Source organism: Loxodonta africana, chromosome 23 (assembly GCF_030014295.1).
Source record: "Loxodonta africana isolate mLoxAfr1 chromosome 23, mLoxAfr1.hap2, whole genome shotgun sequence".
Taxonomy (NCBI): domain Eukaryota; kingdom Metazoa; phylum Chordata; class Mammalia; order Proboscidea; family Elephantidae; genus Loxodonta; species Loxodonta africana.
The window spans coordinates 68750966-68768477 of NC_087364.1; the positions used below are offsets into that span (position 1 = coordinate 68750966).

Genomic DNA, 17512 nt, shown 5'->3' on the forward strand with positions numbered 1-17512 from the left:
TACTTGAGATCAATGACAAGAGCTGTGAGAGTCCTACCTGCTCCTTCATGTTCAGGTTACTTTGGGACCAATTCTTTGTAAACCTGTTGAAATCCATACGCAGCGAGCGTGGCGGAGTCCACTGCGGCCGTAAGTCATGGGGAGAGGGCCGGCCCGTAAATTCACATTCTCAGCTAGCGTTGTCTCTTGGCTGAGTAAATATTATGTCTCGCACATGCATGTACAGCTGTTTTGCCCTGGTGCTGTTTATGATAAACAGATACATTTAAAACTGTCATTGATGTCGCGGTTCCTCCCCCCAACTTTATTCCACATGTTATACAGTGGGACATTTTTTGACCTTTAAGAGAGAGTCCTTTTATTGGGGAAGATTGGAAGCTGCTGATCTAGTGTCCCAGGAATGAGACCCTGATTAACAACTGAGTGTGCCCCCAGGTTTTTAGAGTCCTAGTTGCCTCACCCTTGCAAAATAGGCATAGTAGACACTGATGGTTCTTTTTTAAAAATCTGTGACTTATACCAAGTTTTTCTGTAAGGGAAAGGTGTTGTAAGAATTTTGGCTGTTGTTATTCCCTTTGATTTAGAAAAATCTTTGAAGAGGTTCAAGGCTAGTGTGAGAGGAAGCTATTTGTGTCCCTTACAGATTCTGGCTTGGGGTTTTAGAGGCACGCTGTTCCAAAATCTGGACTGGTTCCTTTCTATTCTTGCCTGATTAGACTTGGCAAGGTCTTCAGAGCAAAGTGTCATAAAAGTTGGTTGTTTGAATTCATGTGAGCACGTTATCTCTTGTTCGGAATCTCTAAATGCTCCTTAGTGCCATGAAGCGTCCATGTCCTAGCCCAGTTTCCCAACCGGGGTCCAGAGGCATTCTGAGGTTGGAGAGATTGCTTTCCCTTCAAAAGGGGTCTGCCACTGCGTTGCTCGAGTTTGAGAAACACTGTCTCAGCAGCAATAGTAAACGCTCTGGAATTTGAATCTTACTCCTAACTCATTGTTTGTACTCTGGCCATTAATCTTCACCCTTTTCAGAAACGTTGGCGAATAAGGTTTTGTTTTTTGGCTGTGGTGCTTTGTTAGGAAATAAGGTTTTATTTTTTTGGCTGTGGTGCTTTAGGTTTTTAACTCCTTTCACTTAATTTCTCTAGGAAGCAGACCTAAAGTTTTGTACCAGCGAACCCCAAACAGGGGTGATGTCCAGGGTTCTGGTTTGGCTCTGTTTGCTTTCTGATGTAACTGAGAACTCTGTAGCCCTGGTGTTTTATTCATTGTGGGTCTATGGGAAGTTAATGGAGTAAAAGGGAAGACTGTATATATACTTGTCTCCTTCCTGGATCCCATTGTGCATGTGCGTGTGTGTGTGTGTGTGTGTGTAGTTTTGTATCTGTGTATTTACAGTGGAGGAGGGGGTGTGGCAGAGAATTCTGACCCAGCGTTTATCTTCATGAGCTCTCCCACTTCTGTGCTAAGATCAGACATTCCAGTCTTTTCTTGGTGGTGGGTGCAGCACTGAGCCTGGGTAGGGACACCTTGGTTCTCTAGAAAACCGGAAACCCAAAATCTCCAGTGGGGGTTCTCAGGGTGTGGTCCTCAGATCAGCAGCACCAGGGAACTTGTTTGAAATTCAGAGTCTCAGGCACTACTCCAGACCTTTGGATTTGGGAAGTGGGGGAAGTGCCCAGCAAGCTGTGCCTTAGCACACCTGCTAGGATGGCATTCTGATACATGCAAGAGTTTGAGAACCGCTGCGTAAGACCAGGGTCTTGTCAGTTTTCCGAGCAGACTTTTTGTGTCTCTGAGTGGTGACTGGAGCTTCAGGTTATCACTTTTTTGAACCAGCAGTTTGACACAAATAATATTAATAGTAAGAATGCTAATTGCTAGCCATATTAATATAGCCCAAAGCAAACTCACTGGCATTGAGTTGTTTCTGACTCATAGCAACCCTATAGGACACAGTAGAACTGCCCCATGGGGTTTCCAAGGCTGTAATGTTTATCACGGAAGCAGACTGCCACATCTTTCTCCTGCAGAGCAGCTGGTGGGTTCAAACCGCTGACCTTTCAGTTAGCAGCTGAGCGCTTAACCGCTGTGCCACCAGGGCTCCTCCATATTCACATACCTGAAGGTTATGAGCATTGACTGTTATGAATCTGGGTTTGAATTCTTAACCACTGTGTGAGTTTGGGCAAGTTAACCTCTCCACTTTATTTCCTCAGCTGTAAAATGGAGGTAATACTAGTAGAAACTAGTCCTCTTTTATGGTGGAGGAATCTCTGAGGTATGGAAGCTGTTTCAGAGCTGGACTAGAGTCACCGTTAACTGGTGTTGGGGTTCAAGTTCCACACAGTCTGATTGCAGACCCTGGGCTCTTGACCACTGCTCCCTGTTCCCTCCTGCATGCACGTCCATTTAGTCATCCTTCCACTTGCGTCAGCTTCCTGTCCACCAGTAGCCACAGTGGCGAGCCATAGGGCTGCCTGTGCTGAGTTGGAATTGCAGCATCGCTGTAATTTCCGTCTTGCAGCTCTGAGCAGGACTCTGACGTAGACTTCACAGAATGAACCTTAGTGCTTCTTAACCCTGGAGCCTCCAAACCCTCTTTGAAAAGAAGCAGGGCTCTAGAGAGTACGAGCTGTCACTCTAGGTCTGTGGTGGTCAGCGGGAGCTCTGCGGAAATCTCCAGGGGCAGTTGTTGGTTCTCATCATGATGATTGTGGGTGGCATGAGGTGTGCTAGATGTCCTCAAAGTGCAGACAGATAGCTGGGCTCAGTGGAGCTTTGTTCTATATCAAATGTGCTTTCAAATGTGCCTCTGTAAATTCTTGTCCATCTCAGGTGGGCATCTGACCACATATTTTCTTAAAGAAGTCTTTTTTTTTTTTTGCATGATTTTAATACACATTTAATAGAAACTAAATTTCTGAGGAATGTAACTGTTGTGTCTTTACTAGGCTAGGAGAGGATTTTATTTTGTTGGTTTGAAACTTTCCCAAGCCTTTTTTTTCATTGTTTTTGAAATTCATGTCAGGCTCTTCCTGGTATTTGAAATGGCAGCATGACACACCTGTATCAGCTCACATTTTGTAGTGGCCGCGTTACGGCGACACTAGGAATGGAAACAGACATTTAACACCTTCTTCTTTTTTTTCTTTTTAAATAATATTTATTGTGCTTTAAGTGAAAGTTTACAAATCAAGTCAGTCTCTCACACAAAAACCCATATACACCTTGCTACACACTCCCATTTACTCTCCCCATAATGAGACAGCCTGCTCTCTCCCTCCACTCTCTCTTCTCGTGTCCATTTCGCCAGCTTCTAACCCCCTCCACCCTCTCATCTCTCCTCCAGGCAGGAGATGCCAGCATAGTCTCAAGTGTCCACCTGATCCAAGAAGCTCACTCCTCACCAGCATCCCACTCCAACCCATTGTCCAGTCCAGTCCATGTCTGAAGAGTTGGCTTTGGGAATGGTTCCTGTCCTGGGCCAACAGAAGGTCTGGGGGCCATGACTACCAGGGTCCTCCTAGTCTCAGTCAGACCATTAAGTCTGGTCTTATGAGAATTTGGGTCTGCATCCCACTGCTCTCCTGCTCCCTCAGTTAACGCCTTCTTCATGTGTCAAAGGGGCCCTATTGGCGTGACTGCTAACTGAAAGATCGGTAGTTCAAACCTACCAGCCACTCCATGGGAGAAAGATTGGCAGCCTGCTTCCATAAAGATTACAGCCTTGGAAACCCTAGGGAGAACTTCTCCGTCCCGTAGCTTTGCTGTGAGTTGGAATCGACTTGAAGGTAGTAGGTTTTTGGTTGGGTTTATGTGTCAAAGTTTGATGTGCCCAGGGATTACCTGGGAATTTGTTGACATGTAGGTTTTGATTGTGGGAGGGCCTGAGAGCTTGCATTTCTGAGGAGCTCCCCAGTGATGCCGATGGTGACCAGACTTGAGTGGGGAGGGGCTGGCGTAGTTTGCCTGACTTTTCTACAGAAGATCATTACTTTTGAAGTATATCTTTTATGATGACTTGCTTTCCTTTTATTTTAGAATTAGGGCAATATATTGATTTTTTTTTCTTTAAATATGGGTACAAATAGATTATCATCTATGGATTTCATTTCACACTGGGAGAAAGTGTATTAAAAAATACTTGTTCTTAAAAGGTGATATTTTGGGCTTGATGGGTGGGAGCCACTGTTCTGGGTGACAAAGAAGTGCTCATCATAAATACAGATGAAATTCTGAGCCCTGAAGTTACGGAGTAGTGATTCAAAATATGCTCACGTTCATTGTTCAAACAGGTTATCATTTACTTATTCACTCTTTGAACAAATGTGTATTGAATGCCTGCTGCGTGTGCCGTGAGCCAGGCCCAGCTCTATGTGCTTGGCACGCACCAGTGGATAAAACAAAGACCCTTGGTCTCCTGGACCTTACCTTCCACTGGGGAGATGGACAGTTCACATAGTAGGTAAACCACGTGGTGCATTAGGTGGCAAGTGGTGTGGATTACCGGAGGATTAGGAGCGCGCAGTGAAGGGAATCAGGTGGTAAGTTCCAGTTTTAAATAGGGTCATCAAGTTTCTCATTGAGAATGTAAAATTTGAGTAGACTTAGTGGTCTGGGAGTCAAGTATGTGGGTGGCAGGGGACAGAGCACTCCAGGAAGAGGAAATAGACAGTACGAAGGCCCTGAGTCTCCAGAACTGGCTGGTGTCTTGTTTGCGGACCCATAGGAGACCAGCATGGCTGGAGTGGAGCGAGTGAAGGGGGGTGTGGATAGAGGTGTGGTCAGGACAGTAAGGGCAGCAGGACAGGATGACACAGGGACCTGTAGGTCACTACAGGGCCTTTGGCTTGCACTTTGAATAAAAGGCGGGGCCATCGCGGGTTAGAGTAGGAGTGATGTGAACTCACTGAAGTGTTAAAAGTCTCCCTCTGGCTGCTTTGTTGAAAACAGGGCAAGAGTAGCAGCAGGAGGACAGTAGTCAGGAGCCATTGCACATCCAAGTGGGAAATGGTGGTGACCCTGATCTGGCGAGAGGAGTGGTGGTGGCAAGAAGCGGTCACATTCTACGTGAGTCTTAGGTGACACTTAGGATACCAGATTAAAACGTTCTCAGAACTCAAGGTGCCTAACAGTATCTGTGTGGATTCTAGTTAAAAGAAAAGAAAACAAAACAAACCTGTTGTCCTCGAGTCAATTCCGGCTCATAGCAACCCTATAGGACAGAGTAGAACTACCCCGTAGGATTTTGATTTTCTAGGCTGTAATCTTTACGGGAGCAGACTGCTACATCTTTCTCCATCGGGGTGGCTGGTAGGTTCGAACCTCCGACCTTTTGGCTAGCAGCCGGCGCTTAACCACTGCATGACCTAGTTAACTATAAAGAAAATCTGATGTGGCTGATAGGCTTGTCACCATGGTTGTATTTTCTGTTCCTTCTGGACAGTGTGTGTGTGCGGGTGTGGGTGTGGGTGTGTATAAGGGTGTGAGATGTCTCTCCAGGCCAGTGGGTAGCAGCCACACGCAGGAGCAGCTAACTGAGCTGGTGCTAGTTTAGAGTAGAAAGTGAAGCAGGAATAGGTGGGACTAGCTGGTCCTCCAAGCCTCACACATTTCCTCTTGATTAAGCCAGCACATATTTTTAGTAAAAACAGATGCTGTCACTTAATTAATATTTCTTGTAATACTCCGATGGTAAATCACAGATAGAAATTCAGTTTGCTCTTTCTTCTGCTGTCATGATCCCTTTGTGTCCCTATTAGACTCAGAGGCTACGGAAAAATTGCTGTCCTACTCCCCTTATCTAAATTGACCAAAGCCCCTCTGACTTAAAACACACATTTTGTAGTTTTGCCGTAGATTTCAAATAAGTAAATATGAAAATAGGGGAACAGTTTGAGATGTCTTCTGATAATGCATGTATAACTCATTTTCTACACAGATCACGGTTTTGGTGACCTTCTAGGCTTGAAGGAGACTTTGTTACCACAGAGCTACATTTTCTCACATGGGGTCTTTTGAAAGCCCGCCAAAACAGCGGCCCGCCAAGGTGTTAGTAAGGGCACACATAATTAAGTAAAGTTATATGGCATGTCTCCAGCAGACCTCCATTCCTGGCCAAGGTGACCTTTTAGACCGGTCAGGTACTTAAGTATCATAAACTACGGCTTTATCCTAAGGTTCCCTGATGAATGATAGTGGTGATTTTAATCAGTCATTTTTTTTCCCCCATTTTTGGGCCAGCAGAATCATTTCTGAAGAGGCAGTGTATATTCTCATTCTCGTGCTGCGATAACCATTTTGCCAACTGTCGCTGAGACCATTTCTTGGCTTGGCATGGGCGGTCAGGAGCTGCTGTGGTGTCGCTTCATTGCTCAAGCCTCTCCCTCTTATTTCGTCAAGTCTGTATTTTAGGAACTCTGATTTAGTTTCGTAACTCAGTGATAATTTGAGCAGGGCAAGTGCCTTTTTTTTTTTTTAAAGTCTTAGGTTATTTTTGATGTGTTCTGACCTTGAAAAGTTTTATTTTTTCTTGTATCTGTCCTGTAGGAGATCTTTTTAAGGAGAGTGGGAATTGTAGCTATATATTTTTGGATCAAGTTTTCACGTGGCATTTGTTCTTTGATAGCATGGCGTCCTGCAAATTCTTCTTCCTAGTCTAGGAGGTAAACCAAACCCCTTGCCTTTGAGTCAGTTCCGACTCACAGTGACCCTATAGGACAGACTAGAACTGCCCCGTAGGGTTTCCAAGGAGTGGCTAGTGGATTCGAATTGCTGCCTTTTGGCTAGCAGCTGAGCTCTTGGCCACGGCATCACCAGGGCTCCAGTCTAGGGTATAGAAGACAGGATTTCAGTGCTGGCTTTGTTGAATAACTGTACTAGGTTAGTGAGCTCCTGGAGCCTCATTCTTCTCATCTGTCAAATAGGCATGAAAATATACCAACACTGTCTACCTCGGAGTTGTAAAGATCAGGTGAGCCAAAATGTACCTGAAAGAACTTTGGAAACAGTAAACTTCCCTTCAGTTGTAGGTCGTGTGGTTATAGTGATAAAGCTCATGTCTAGGAATCCTTCATTCCTGTGTGTGACTTGTTATGGGGTCTTGGATAAGTTTGGTTGAGCCAGTTTTCTGGAACAGAAACTAGCAGTCTGTATAGGGGCTGATGAGGAAGAAAGAATCAGACTATGAGCTGTCTAGAAACCATTTCTAGCTTAAAAACTCCGTGATTTAATGTTTTGCGGGGGGTGGACTTTTGATCTTTTTCTTTTTTCAACTTAACAATTGAACATTTTCAAACTTAAAGAATAGTTAAAAGAATGGTGTAATGAATACCCATAATGCTTTTGAGCCATTCACTTTATCTCTGTAGACATTTATATGGTATGTATACACACATATATGCGTACATATGCATACTGAACCCTTTAAAAGTAAGGGGCAGACATCCTGACGCTTTACCCAGAAGCACCTCAGGATGTAGTAGCATTTGAGAATAAGGACGTTTTCCTGTATGACCATAACCAAAATAATCAACCAAAGAAAACTAATAAGAATTTTGTAAAGTTATCTAAGATTAATCTGTATTCAAAATTTTCCACTGTTCCAAAAATGTATTTTATAGTTGTTTCTTTTTTTCCCCAATCCAGAATCCAGTCAGGGTTCTTCTATGGCATTTGACGGTTATGTTTTTTTAAAATACCTTCGAATTTAAAATAGTCCTGCACCCCCCTCACCCCCCCCACCTTTTCCCATGACATTGACCTTTTTGAAGAACTCGGACTAGCTTTCTTATAGAATGCCTTCCATTGTTCTGGATTTGTCTTTTTCCTCATGGTGGTACTTCACTGTGCCTCACGTCCCCATAGTTTCCATGAACTGGAAGTTAAGTCTAGGGACCTGGTTATATGGGTCTTTGAATTTCAATCTCTGCTGTCGTTGACTTGGTGTGCCTTCAACAGTGCTCTTCTGCAGAGTATAGCAGAGTTACTCCTTGCTCAGGCCGCAGCACACTGAAGTCGGCTGACGCTTTTACGTCCTTCTGATTAATCAGTACTTTCTCTCGAACAGGATGAACTTACTGCCGTGAATGTAAAGCAAGGCTTCAACAATCAGCCAGCCTTCACTGGGGATGAACATGGCTCAGCCAGAAATATTGTAATTAACCCGTCAAAGGTAATGCTAATTGTCTTTCTCTGAAAGCTTGTGAAAAAGTGTGCGTACGTTACAGCCTTGATAGGTATTTAACATTGATAAGTTAGTGTTATTTAAACTGCAATCTATGTTTGAATTTCCCTAAAATCTCCTGTGAGGATGGCTGTCCTGCCCCTGGATCCAGTCATGGATCATCCGCTGTGTTGGGTTGTCGTGTCTCTTTTAATCTAGAATGGTAACTCCTGCCATTTCTTTTCTTTTTTCTTTTTGCCTTTCATGATGGCCATTTCAGAAGGATCCAGGTCAGCTATTTGTCATATATTCTAAGCTGTAGTCTAGCTTTATCTAATTGTTTCTGTATGATACGATTCAACTTAAACATTTTTGGTAAGAAGACTGCGTAGGTGATAGGTGTACTTCTTTTTGCCTCCTATCAGGATGAGGCATGCAATGCTAAAACCCCCCAAAAACCCAAACCCATTGCTGTCAAGTTGATGCCAACCTATAACGACCCTAAGGACGGAGTAGAATTGTCCCCATAGGGTTTCCAAGGAGCGGCTGATGGATTCCAACTGCCATCCTTTTTTGTGAGTAGCTGGACTTTTAATCACTGCGCTACCAGGGCTGCATGCCATGCTAGTTCGTCATATTATTGGTTAGACTAAGTTTGATCACTTGATTGAGGTGGTGTGTGTCATCTCTCTCCACTCCTCTAAGTAATCTCTTCAGGGTGACACTTTGAGACCGTAGAATATCTTGTTCTCCTACAAAATTCAGTCTGTGATTTTAGCATCAATTGATGATTCTTGCTGCATGACTTATGTTGCTCATGGTTGCACCATGGTGGCTTTTCTAAGTGTCATTCTTCATATACTTACTAGTTGGCTTTCTTTTGTAAAGAAAAGCTTTTCCACCTCTGCTTTCAGTATCGCGTTAGACTCATGGATTCTTTTTTAAATTCAGTGTGTTATAATCTGTTACTTTCTTTTTCTTTTTTTTGATCATATTGTCCCACATTTGCCGGTGGGGGGCTCCTTAAGCCTGGCACCTGGGTTCTTGTATTATGTCCCCCATCATTCTCTGAATAATTCTTCACTTTTTGGCACAGTAGAATATTCCAGACTCGTTGTCTTCCCTGTGCCTCAGCCCAGATCTGGGTGCTAGGTGTGCTCATTGTTACTGGGGTATCATTACTTCTGGGTTCTGTCAGTGGACAGAGCTGGGAAACATACATACAAAAAACCAAACATACAATTTAAAAAAGGATAATACCACCTGCTTCCTTCTTACTTTTCCCTATTGCATCTTTGTATCTCCCTTCTCCCAAAGTGAGACTCCTCCTTCTTAACAATATCAACATATTTTTTCATGTCCTCTGTCTTACAAAACACATAACAAACTTTCAGAATAAACTCTACCAGTGCTCCTCTGCCAACAAAATTGCGATGTAAAATTTACAGTTTTTCTACAATGCTTTTCCTCCTTAGACTAAATCCCGTTAAGGACATAGAGTCAGAGTGTTGCATTAAAAAAAGTTCTTGAGTTAAATCTCTCTGTGGTCATATTAGCAATTAGGTATAGAGATTGGGATATTTGCGTTTGTATTATTTTAGTTTTTTATATTTAATCTTTTGTGAGATATTTTTATTTTTTGAATATTAAAATATTTTAAGTTTTCTTAAATGCAAAACATCATATATACAAATAAAAAAAAATCAAATATACAGAAGAATTCCCACACTTCCTTCCCCCTCTCTGAAGGGAACCATTGTTAAAGGTTCACGCGTTACCCAGAGCTTTTTCTATGTGCGCACATGTGCACACGAACATATGTAACACGAACATATGTATAGTTGACAGTTAATTTGAATGTTTCAGTTTCTGGTTTAACAATGTGAAACAATATGGAAGTGTTTTCTGTAGATAGTCCCATGAACCTACCACAGTGGTGTTGTTGTTAGGTGCCATCGAGTCGGTTCTGACTCATAGCAACCCTATGCACAACAGAACGAAACACTGCCCGGTCCTGCGCTATCCTTACAGTTGTTGTTATGCTTGAGCTCATTGTTGCAGCCACTGTCAGTCCACCTCACTGAGGGTCTGCCTCTGTTCCACTGACCATGTTCTTTGCCAAGCGTGATGTCGTTCTACAGGGACTGGCCCCTCCTGACAACATGTCCAAAGTATGTAAGACGCGGTCTCGCCATCCTTGCTTCCAGGGAGCATTCTGGTTGTACTTCCTAAGACAGATTTGTTCATTCTTTTGGCAGTCCATGGTATATTCACTATTTTTCGCCAACACCACAATTCAGAGGCGTCTGCTCTTCTTCGATCTTCTTATTCATTGTCCAGCTTTCACATGCATATGATGAGATTGAAAATACCATGGCTTGGGTCAGGCGCACCTTGGTCTTTAAGGTGATATCTTTGCTTTTCAACACTTTAAGGAGGTTGAAAAGTAGATTTATCCAATGCATTGTGTAGTTTGATTTCTCTACTGCTGCTTCCATGGCTGTTGATTGTGGATCCAAGTAAAATGAAATCCTTGACAACTTCAGTCTTTTCTCCGTTTATCATGATGTTGCTTATTGGTCCAGTTGTGAGGATTTTTGTTTTCTTTATGTTGAGGTGTAATCCATACTGAAGGCTGTGGTCTTTGATCTTCATTAGTAAGTGCTTCAAGTCCTTTTCACTTTCAGCAAGCAAGGTTGTGTCATCTGCATAACGCAGGTTGTTAATAAGTCTTCCTCTAATCCTGATGCCCGGTTCTTCTTCATATAGTCCACCTTCTTGGATTATTTGCTCAGCATACAGATTGAGTAGGTATGGTGAAAGGATACAACCCTGATGCATACCTTTCCTGACTTTAAACCAATCAGTATCCCCTTGTTCTGTCCGAACAACTGCCTCTTGATCTATGTAAAGGTTCCTCAGGAACACAGTTAAGTGTTCTGTAATTCCTATTCTTTGCAGTGTTATCCATGTTTTTAGTTTCATCTTTTTCCAATCTTGATACACTTTTTACATTACAGCCATGCTTGTATATATACTATTTGTGTTCTACTTTTTAAAAATGTCACATTATTTTGTGTGTACTTTCCCTTGTAGCCAAAGTATTCATATTAATAATGACATAACCATTTCATCATTTATGTGCTGTAGTTGATTGAAACTTCCCTCTAATATGGAATGATTAGCTTGTTAGCAATTTCTCATGTTTGTTTATAAAGATGTTGCAGTCCGAGTGGAACATACAGTTTTGTTCTTCAGGATAAGTTCCCAGAAGTGTAGTACTTGGCCAGAGGATTTGATGCTTTATGTCTCTGGATGTGAGCTGCCAAGTTGTCCTCAGAGTTGCATTGAGTTTTATGTCAATTTAAATAACTGAATTAAATGAAAGTAACACTCGTTGAACCTCCTGCTGCTACCACTGTTCCTGTGAGATTTATTCAGCGCTTAAAAGCCTTCTGAGGAAAGTCTGGCTTCCTAAATGTGAAGTTTATGAACTATAATGTAGCCCTTAAACTTTTCTTTATTTTCTTATCAAATGAATTATTTTCAACATAGCTTTGAATTGATGAAAACAAGCTTTAAATGAAATGTTATCTCTCATGCCTTGTTTGAGGAAGTACAAATTTATAAATAATCATACAGAGGATAATTTGGTATACTTATTAAAATCACAGAATCATAACATCTTTTGATCCAGTGACCTGAATTCTGGAAATTTACCCTAAAGCTTTACCTGCACATATATGAAACAACACATGTAAAAGGCTATTCACTTGAACGTGACTTGTAATAGCAAAAGATTAGAACACGTGAACACGTACTCCACGTGACTATTAACGGTGGCCTGATTAAATAAAATATGGGACCTCCAGGTGGTGATATGGAAAGCTCTCAGACATTTGCCAGGTGTGGCTAGTGATCCATACATAGACCAAACCAAACCCGTTGCCGTTGAGTCTATTCATAGCGACCTTATAGGACAGAGTAGAGCTGCCCCATAGGGTTTCCAAGGAGCAGCTGGTGGATTCCAACTGCCGACCTTTTGGTTAGCAGCCATAGCTCACCATAGCTCTTAAGCACTGCGCCACCAGGGCTCCATACGTACAAGGAAGAAGCAAATAATAATGTTTGTGTTTGCTCATGTGTATTCACGTAAAGAAACGCTGGAAGAACACATAAGAAACTAATCCGTGTAGCCACTTGGAGGTAGGCATTGGAGACTTGGGAATGAAGCTGTTTTTCATTTTATGTATTTTGGAGCAATGTGAATATATTGCGCTTAGAATAAAATTAAATAGTATGATCACATTTTAATTTATTTTTGAGCCCTTACACTCATTTTGGAAACCCTGGTAGAACAGTGGTTAAGAGCTACTACGGCTGCTAACCAAAAGGCGGCAGTTCAAATCTACCAGGTGCTTCTTGGAAACTTTATGGGGCAGTTCTACCCTGTCCTAGAGGGTCACTATGAGTCGGAATCGACTTGATGGCAACAGGCTTGGGTTTTTTTGGAAAGCTTGTTGTTTTCTTCTCTCTTGGTTCCTTGGGAATTTTGACTTTGTTTACAGTATGCAGTTGTTAGCAAGATGTGTTAGCAGGAATTAAAACATGTATGTACCCTCAACATGGTGTATTGCTGTCATTAAGTACACAGAAGAGAGTACAATTATAAAACAGATTGCTCAGACTTAAAAAATTTTTACCTTTGCTTACTGTAATTAAAAAGCTTATATACAATTGCAAATAAGATACCTTTTAAATATAACACAGTCTACCCAGGTAGGTTTTCAGTGTTGTTGGAGCAAAGACCAAATATCTGTTGAGAAATTTACAGTTAAACGTTCGGCTGCTATTGGCTGCTTGATTACAAACAACTGGTTTTGCTGAAATTTTTGCCCTTAATTTAGTCAGTGTTTGGACATTCTACAAAGATCTGTTTAAAACAGTGACGACGACAATGAAGTTGTTTTTTTTTTTTTAAAAAAAAGCTCAGACTTTTTTTTTTCTCCCTAATTACTCTGATTTTTTGTACCTTATAACACTAGCACACCCAAACAGACTTCTTTTTATTGTGCATAAATCACAAGGATCAGAGAATGCCAATTCACGTGAAAAAAAGTAGTACCAGCTTTTCACCAGGTAGGTAGACTTGGCCCGTCGCTTGCAACTGTGTTCCGACCTACAGATTGTTTACTGACTCATGAATATTAACTAAGATGGTAATTCTTACTTTGCGTCACCAGGGTAGGTATTTTAATTATGATTGCCGTGGTTTGCTTGCCTTACTGGGGTATTTATTAGAAATTCCTTTCTGGGTCATGTTTTTAAAGAATTTCCATGGTGCGAAATGTGGTGGTTTCATAGGAGTCTTGAAAATTTCAGCAGGTTTTTATAGATTTTCTTAATTTTCCGAGACTGCTTCCTTCTCGTCCTTCTCGTTCCTTCCCTACTGCCCCTTTCTGCCTGCCTTCCCTGTCTGTAATTGGATTAATAGGGAAATGATAGACTAATCCACAGAAGCTCCCTCTGCTGCTTCGCCCCATTTCAGACCAGGGAACACTGGCTTTTGCTTGAGCACGTGCACTGATGACATTGGCAGCCTGATCAAAAATGTGGAGTACCTATGTTAATCGAACCTATTGTCACCTGCCATTTAAATGAATTAAATTTCTCTAGACTCTTGAAAAGGCATTGACTGTAAATACAGTTTCCTTTCTAAAAATGTGTGCTGTTAAGATGAAACCAGAAAAAGAATGATCACTGGGTGATGAGTAGGTTTTTCCCTCTCAGGGAAAAGATTCTCTCCAAATGGGCGTGAAGATGGAAAGGGAGAAAGCACAGCCGGAGAGGAAAGCCGAACTCGTTCCCTGGAAATTTATTCAGGACATAATTAATTTCATCTTACCAGAGCTTTTCAAAGCCTCTTCTTTTTTCCTAGAACTGCTTAGTAGTGGAACAGAGCTGTCATGAGCTTTTATATCACCTTAGTATAAGGAAGGAAACTCTGGTGGCGTAGTGGCTAAGTGCTATGGCTGCTAACCAAAAGGTTGGCAGTTCGAATCCACCAGGCTTTGCTTGGAAACTCTATGGGGCAGTTCTGCTCTGTCTTGTAGGGTTGCTATGAGTCGGAATTGACTCGACGGCAGTGGGTTTTTAGTATAAGGAAATCACAACTCTTGCCTTCATGGACTTCAAGTTGCCATTTTATTTTGAGAGGGGCTGTATGAAAAAATTTCAATTAAAATCAGAAAGATAAAATATTCAGATACTTGGCTTATTGTCTTTAAACGTTTTCTTTTTTTCTCCCCTCTTGTTTCCATAGATTGGAGCTTATTTCAGCAGCATATTAGCTGAGAAACTGAAGCTTAACACTTTCCAGGACACCGGAAAGAAGAAGCCGCAAGTTAACGCTAAAGATAATTACTGGCTGGTTACTGCTCGATCTCAGAGTGTGATTCATAGTTGGTTCTCTGACTTAGCAGGAAACAAACCACTTGCAATTCTGGCAAAAAAGGTACTAAATATTCCTTGCATTGTTTTAACTGTGGTTTTATGAAAAGGAAGATATTTGATATAATGTTCAAATGTGTGTTTCTTTTTCCCCAATCGTCTCCAAAATGCAGAACCTAAATGGCAGGTGTACAGCCCCAGGTGCTGGCCGCGTGTGTACTGGCTTCCCTTTGTTCTGATTGGATGTGGTGCCTGTTGTTGTGTGCCGTCTAGTTGATTCTGAGTCATAGTGACCCTGTAGGGTGGAGAGAACTGCCCCATAGTGTTTCCTTCCTAAGCTGTAATCTTTATGGGAATAGATCACCAGTTCTTTTCTCCCTCGGATGCCTAGAACATCTATAAATCTAAAAATTCCACACAGGAAGCAGTTTATGTGGACTTGCAGTAGACAGAGTTTTAAATCAAGAAGAGGCAATAAGACTTCATTTTTTCTATTGCATTTTCAGTTTTCTTAGCTCAGGAAGGAGTCCAGGATGTGTTAGAGAGACCCTTGTCTTTAAAACTAATCATCCTTGTGCTTTCAGCTAAGTCTCCTTCCTGCTCAGCAAGACGAAGACTGATTTTGTGGGTGTTTGTTCTTTGAAAAAGTTTTAGAGCAAGATGGCCAGGCTTGTTGATAACTTTTTTGGGGAAGGGGGTTGTTTTAAAATCTCTGCCTTTGATGGTTTTCCTGACCTCAGAAATAATACACAAGTTCAATAATCTTATCGTCCAAACAAAATAACGTGTCCTTTGAAATTCAGATAAACTAGAAACCTCCTTCTTGAGCCTTGATCTCTGACTTCTTGCAGACGTTTCACGTGATCCCATGGATCTGGTCTCATCTCCTCTGTAGCCCTTTAGTGTTAGGGATGCCTGTCTTCTGTGTCTGATACCAAGTGTTTTGTAACCGACTTTGGCGCAGGCTTAGCTTAGAGGAGAGCTCCTTTGTGTATTGGCTTGTTATGTGTTCTAAAGCAGCTCTGTAAACAGTGCCTGTACCTTCCTTTGGCTTTATCTTGCCTTATGGCATAGCGTTGTATTTCATAGGTTTCGGTGGTGAAAGGCAACTGGAATTCCTGAAAAGCACAACGGTCAGCATCACCACCTCTCACTATGCTGTTGGCCCCACTGTAGCAACACAGGCTGAGCCACTTAACCATTTCCTTTCCAGTGGTGAATATTTACTTTGTGGCCCGTGGTGGCCCATGAATTTTATCTAAGGGCCGTGTAAGTCAAGGGCATACTTCATGACTGGATGGCTTTCTACCAACCCATTCATATCCTCCATGTTGGTTTGTGTCTGCCGCTCCCATGTAGTCAGCCAGATATCTTTCTTTTTAGGTTACCCTTTTTTTTTTTTTAATAAGTCTTTAGAATATGTTTTTTTTTGTGATGTTTTCTCAAAGTGAATACTGGTGAGGAATTGATGGGCTTACTTTAGGGGTATGGTGGTCTCTCATCTTTAGGAGGGAGACAAATTATGGTGCAGTCTATTAGCTATTGTTCTTCTCTCTTTATTAGGAGCTGCCTCTGACCAAGTCAGGTGTTCCTCAGGTAAGCCCTGATGTTGCCTCTTTGTGACATTAAAGGTGTTTCCTTTATAAAACCATTGACTGTAGCCTGAAGTATCCCTTTCTTGGCCATTTCTAGAGTTCCTTCTCCTCTCTCCTGAGCCTGTCATCCTCTTGAGATGGCAGAAGCTCTTTCAGCGTTGCGTAGAAGATTGTGATCTCTGCATGATCTTCATATTAAAAAGTTCAAATGGTTCTTCTTTAATTTCTTGTATTCATCTGTGAGATGGCTTAAGTCAGAAAACCTTGGCTTTCCTGCTGAGGTCCTGAGTCATCTCCTAGCTCTGATCTAGAGTTCAAAATAGTTTGCTGTATGGAATGGATCAAGTTTCTTGACCTGGTTTTCTCTGACAATAAAGCTCCACATGGCTCCAAGTATTTAGCTAGAGAGAGGTCAACAATAGCCCATAAAGGACCTTTTAATTCAGTCGTGGTCATAGCTGTATTTGGCAAAAGAGACTGGTCTCTGGGGATATCCTCCTACCTCTGAACAATTCACACTTCACATGACTTTGATCTGTGGGATGTCCGTTTGCCTCTACCACTAGGTAGCAAACAGTATGCTGATGGTAACATGCCTCGCAGGGAAAAGTGATCTGAGGGCAACCCTTTTGTGGATGGAAAACCTGCACATGCTAGGTGTCTTAGTTTTCTTCTGGGACTTAGAGGCAGCTTTGGCTTGATTTAGAAACCAAACAGCTGCCAGGTGATTGCATAGACTCAGCTGCAAGTTAAAGTCAGGTGGTTTCTTTACTGAAAATGCAGAGTCCATTACTGTGAGCAAGTCATACTTGAGTCCATGTAGACGTTTTTCCCTCCCTGAGTTGGCCAAAATGATGTATTGGACAAAGCCGTTGATACATGTCTTCTTCCTTAATTAGCTTCCTTCACATATGCTGTTCTTCTGAACTTTAAAGTCCTTGGTTTAAGTCACCCAGTTCTCTTAGGGTTGGGACAAAGAGCTCAAAGCTTACCCTTGTGCTGTTAATGGAAGCTCTGTGGCTTACTTCTGTTTGCTATTTCAGCTAAACATTTCATATGTTCAGATGTTCCCCACCACCCTGTTCCATCGGTTGTTGTTCAAAAGAAATCCTTTAGCCATCTAGGAAAGATACCATTTCTAATGATTCTTTGGGGACGCTAACTTCATTTTGCACTTGACTATTTTTTAGGCTTTGATCTTGTAACCTTTTGGTATATCTGAACGGGAGGCAAGCTGAGCTTAACAGCTAAAACTTAACCCACTGATACAATACTGTATGTTCTGGTGAAGAGCAGTGGCTCC

At 42.0% G+C, this 17512-nt stretch overlaps 1 protein-coding gene across 15 annotated transcripts in view; it reads left to right on the forward strand.

Moving 5' to 3' along the window:
• MED12L (mediator complex subunit 12L) overlaps positions 1–17512 on the forward strand; it is a 352938-nt gene that overhangs the window by 35080 nt on the left and 300346 nt on the right. For 10 of the 15 annotated variants that reach the window (XM_023555393.2, XM_064275606.1, XM_064275598.1 and 7 more), the window contains 3 exons: positions 8069–8173; positions 14487–14678; positions 16178–16210. In XM_023555393.2, coding sequence (XP_023411161.2) covers positions 8069–8173; positions 14487–14678; positions 16178–16210 — 330 coding nt within the window. Of the gene's footprint in view, positions 1–6473; positions 6974–8068; positions 8174–14486; positions 14679–16177; positions 16211–17512 lie in introns of those variants that run through there. The other 5 variants (XM_064275599.1, XM_064275607.1, XM_064275608.1 and 2 more) reach the window with 3 other exon arrangements.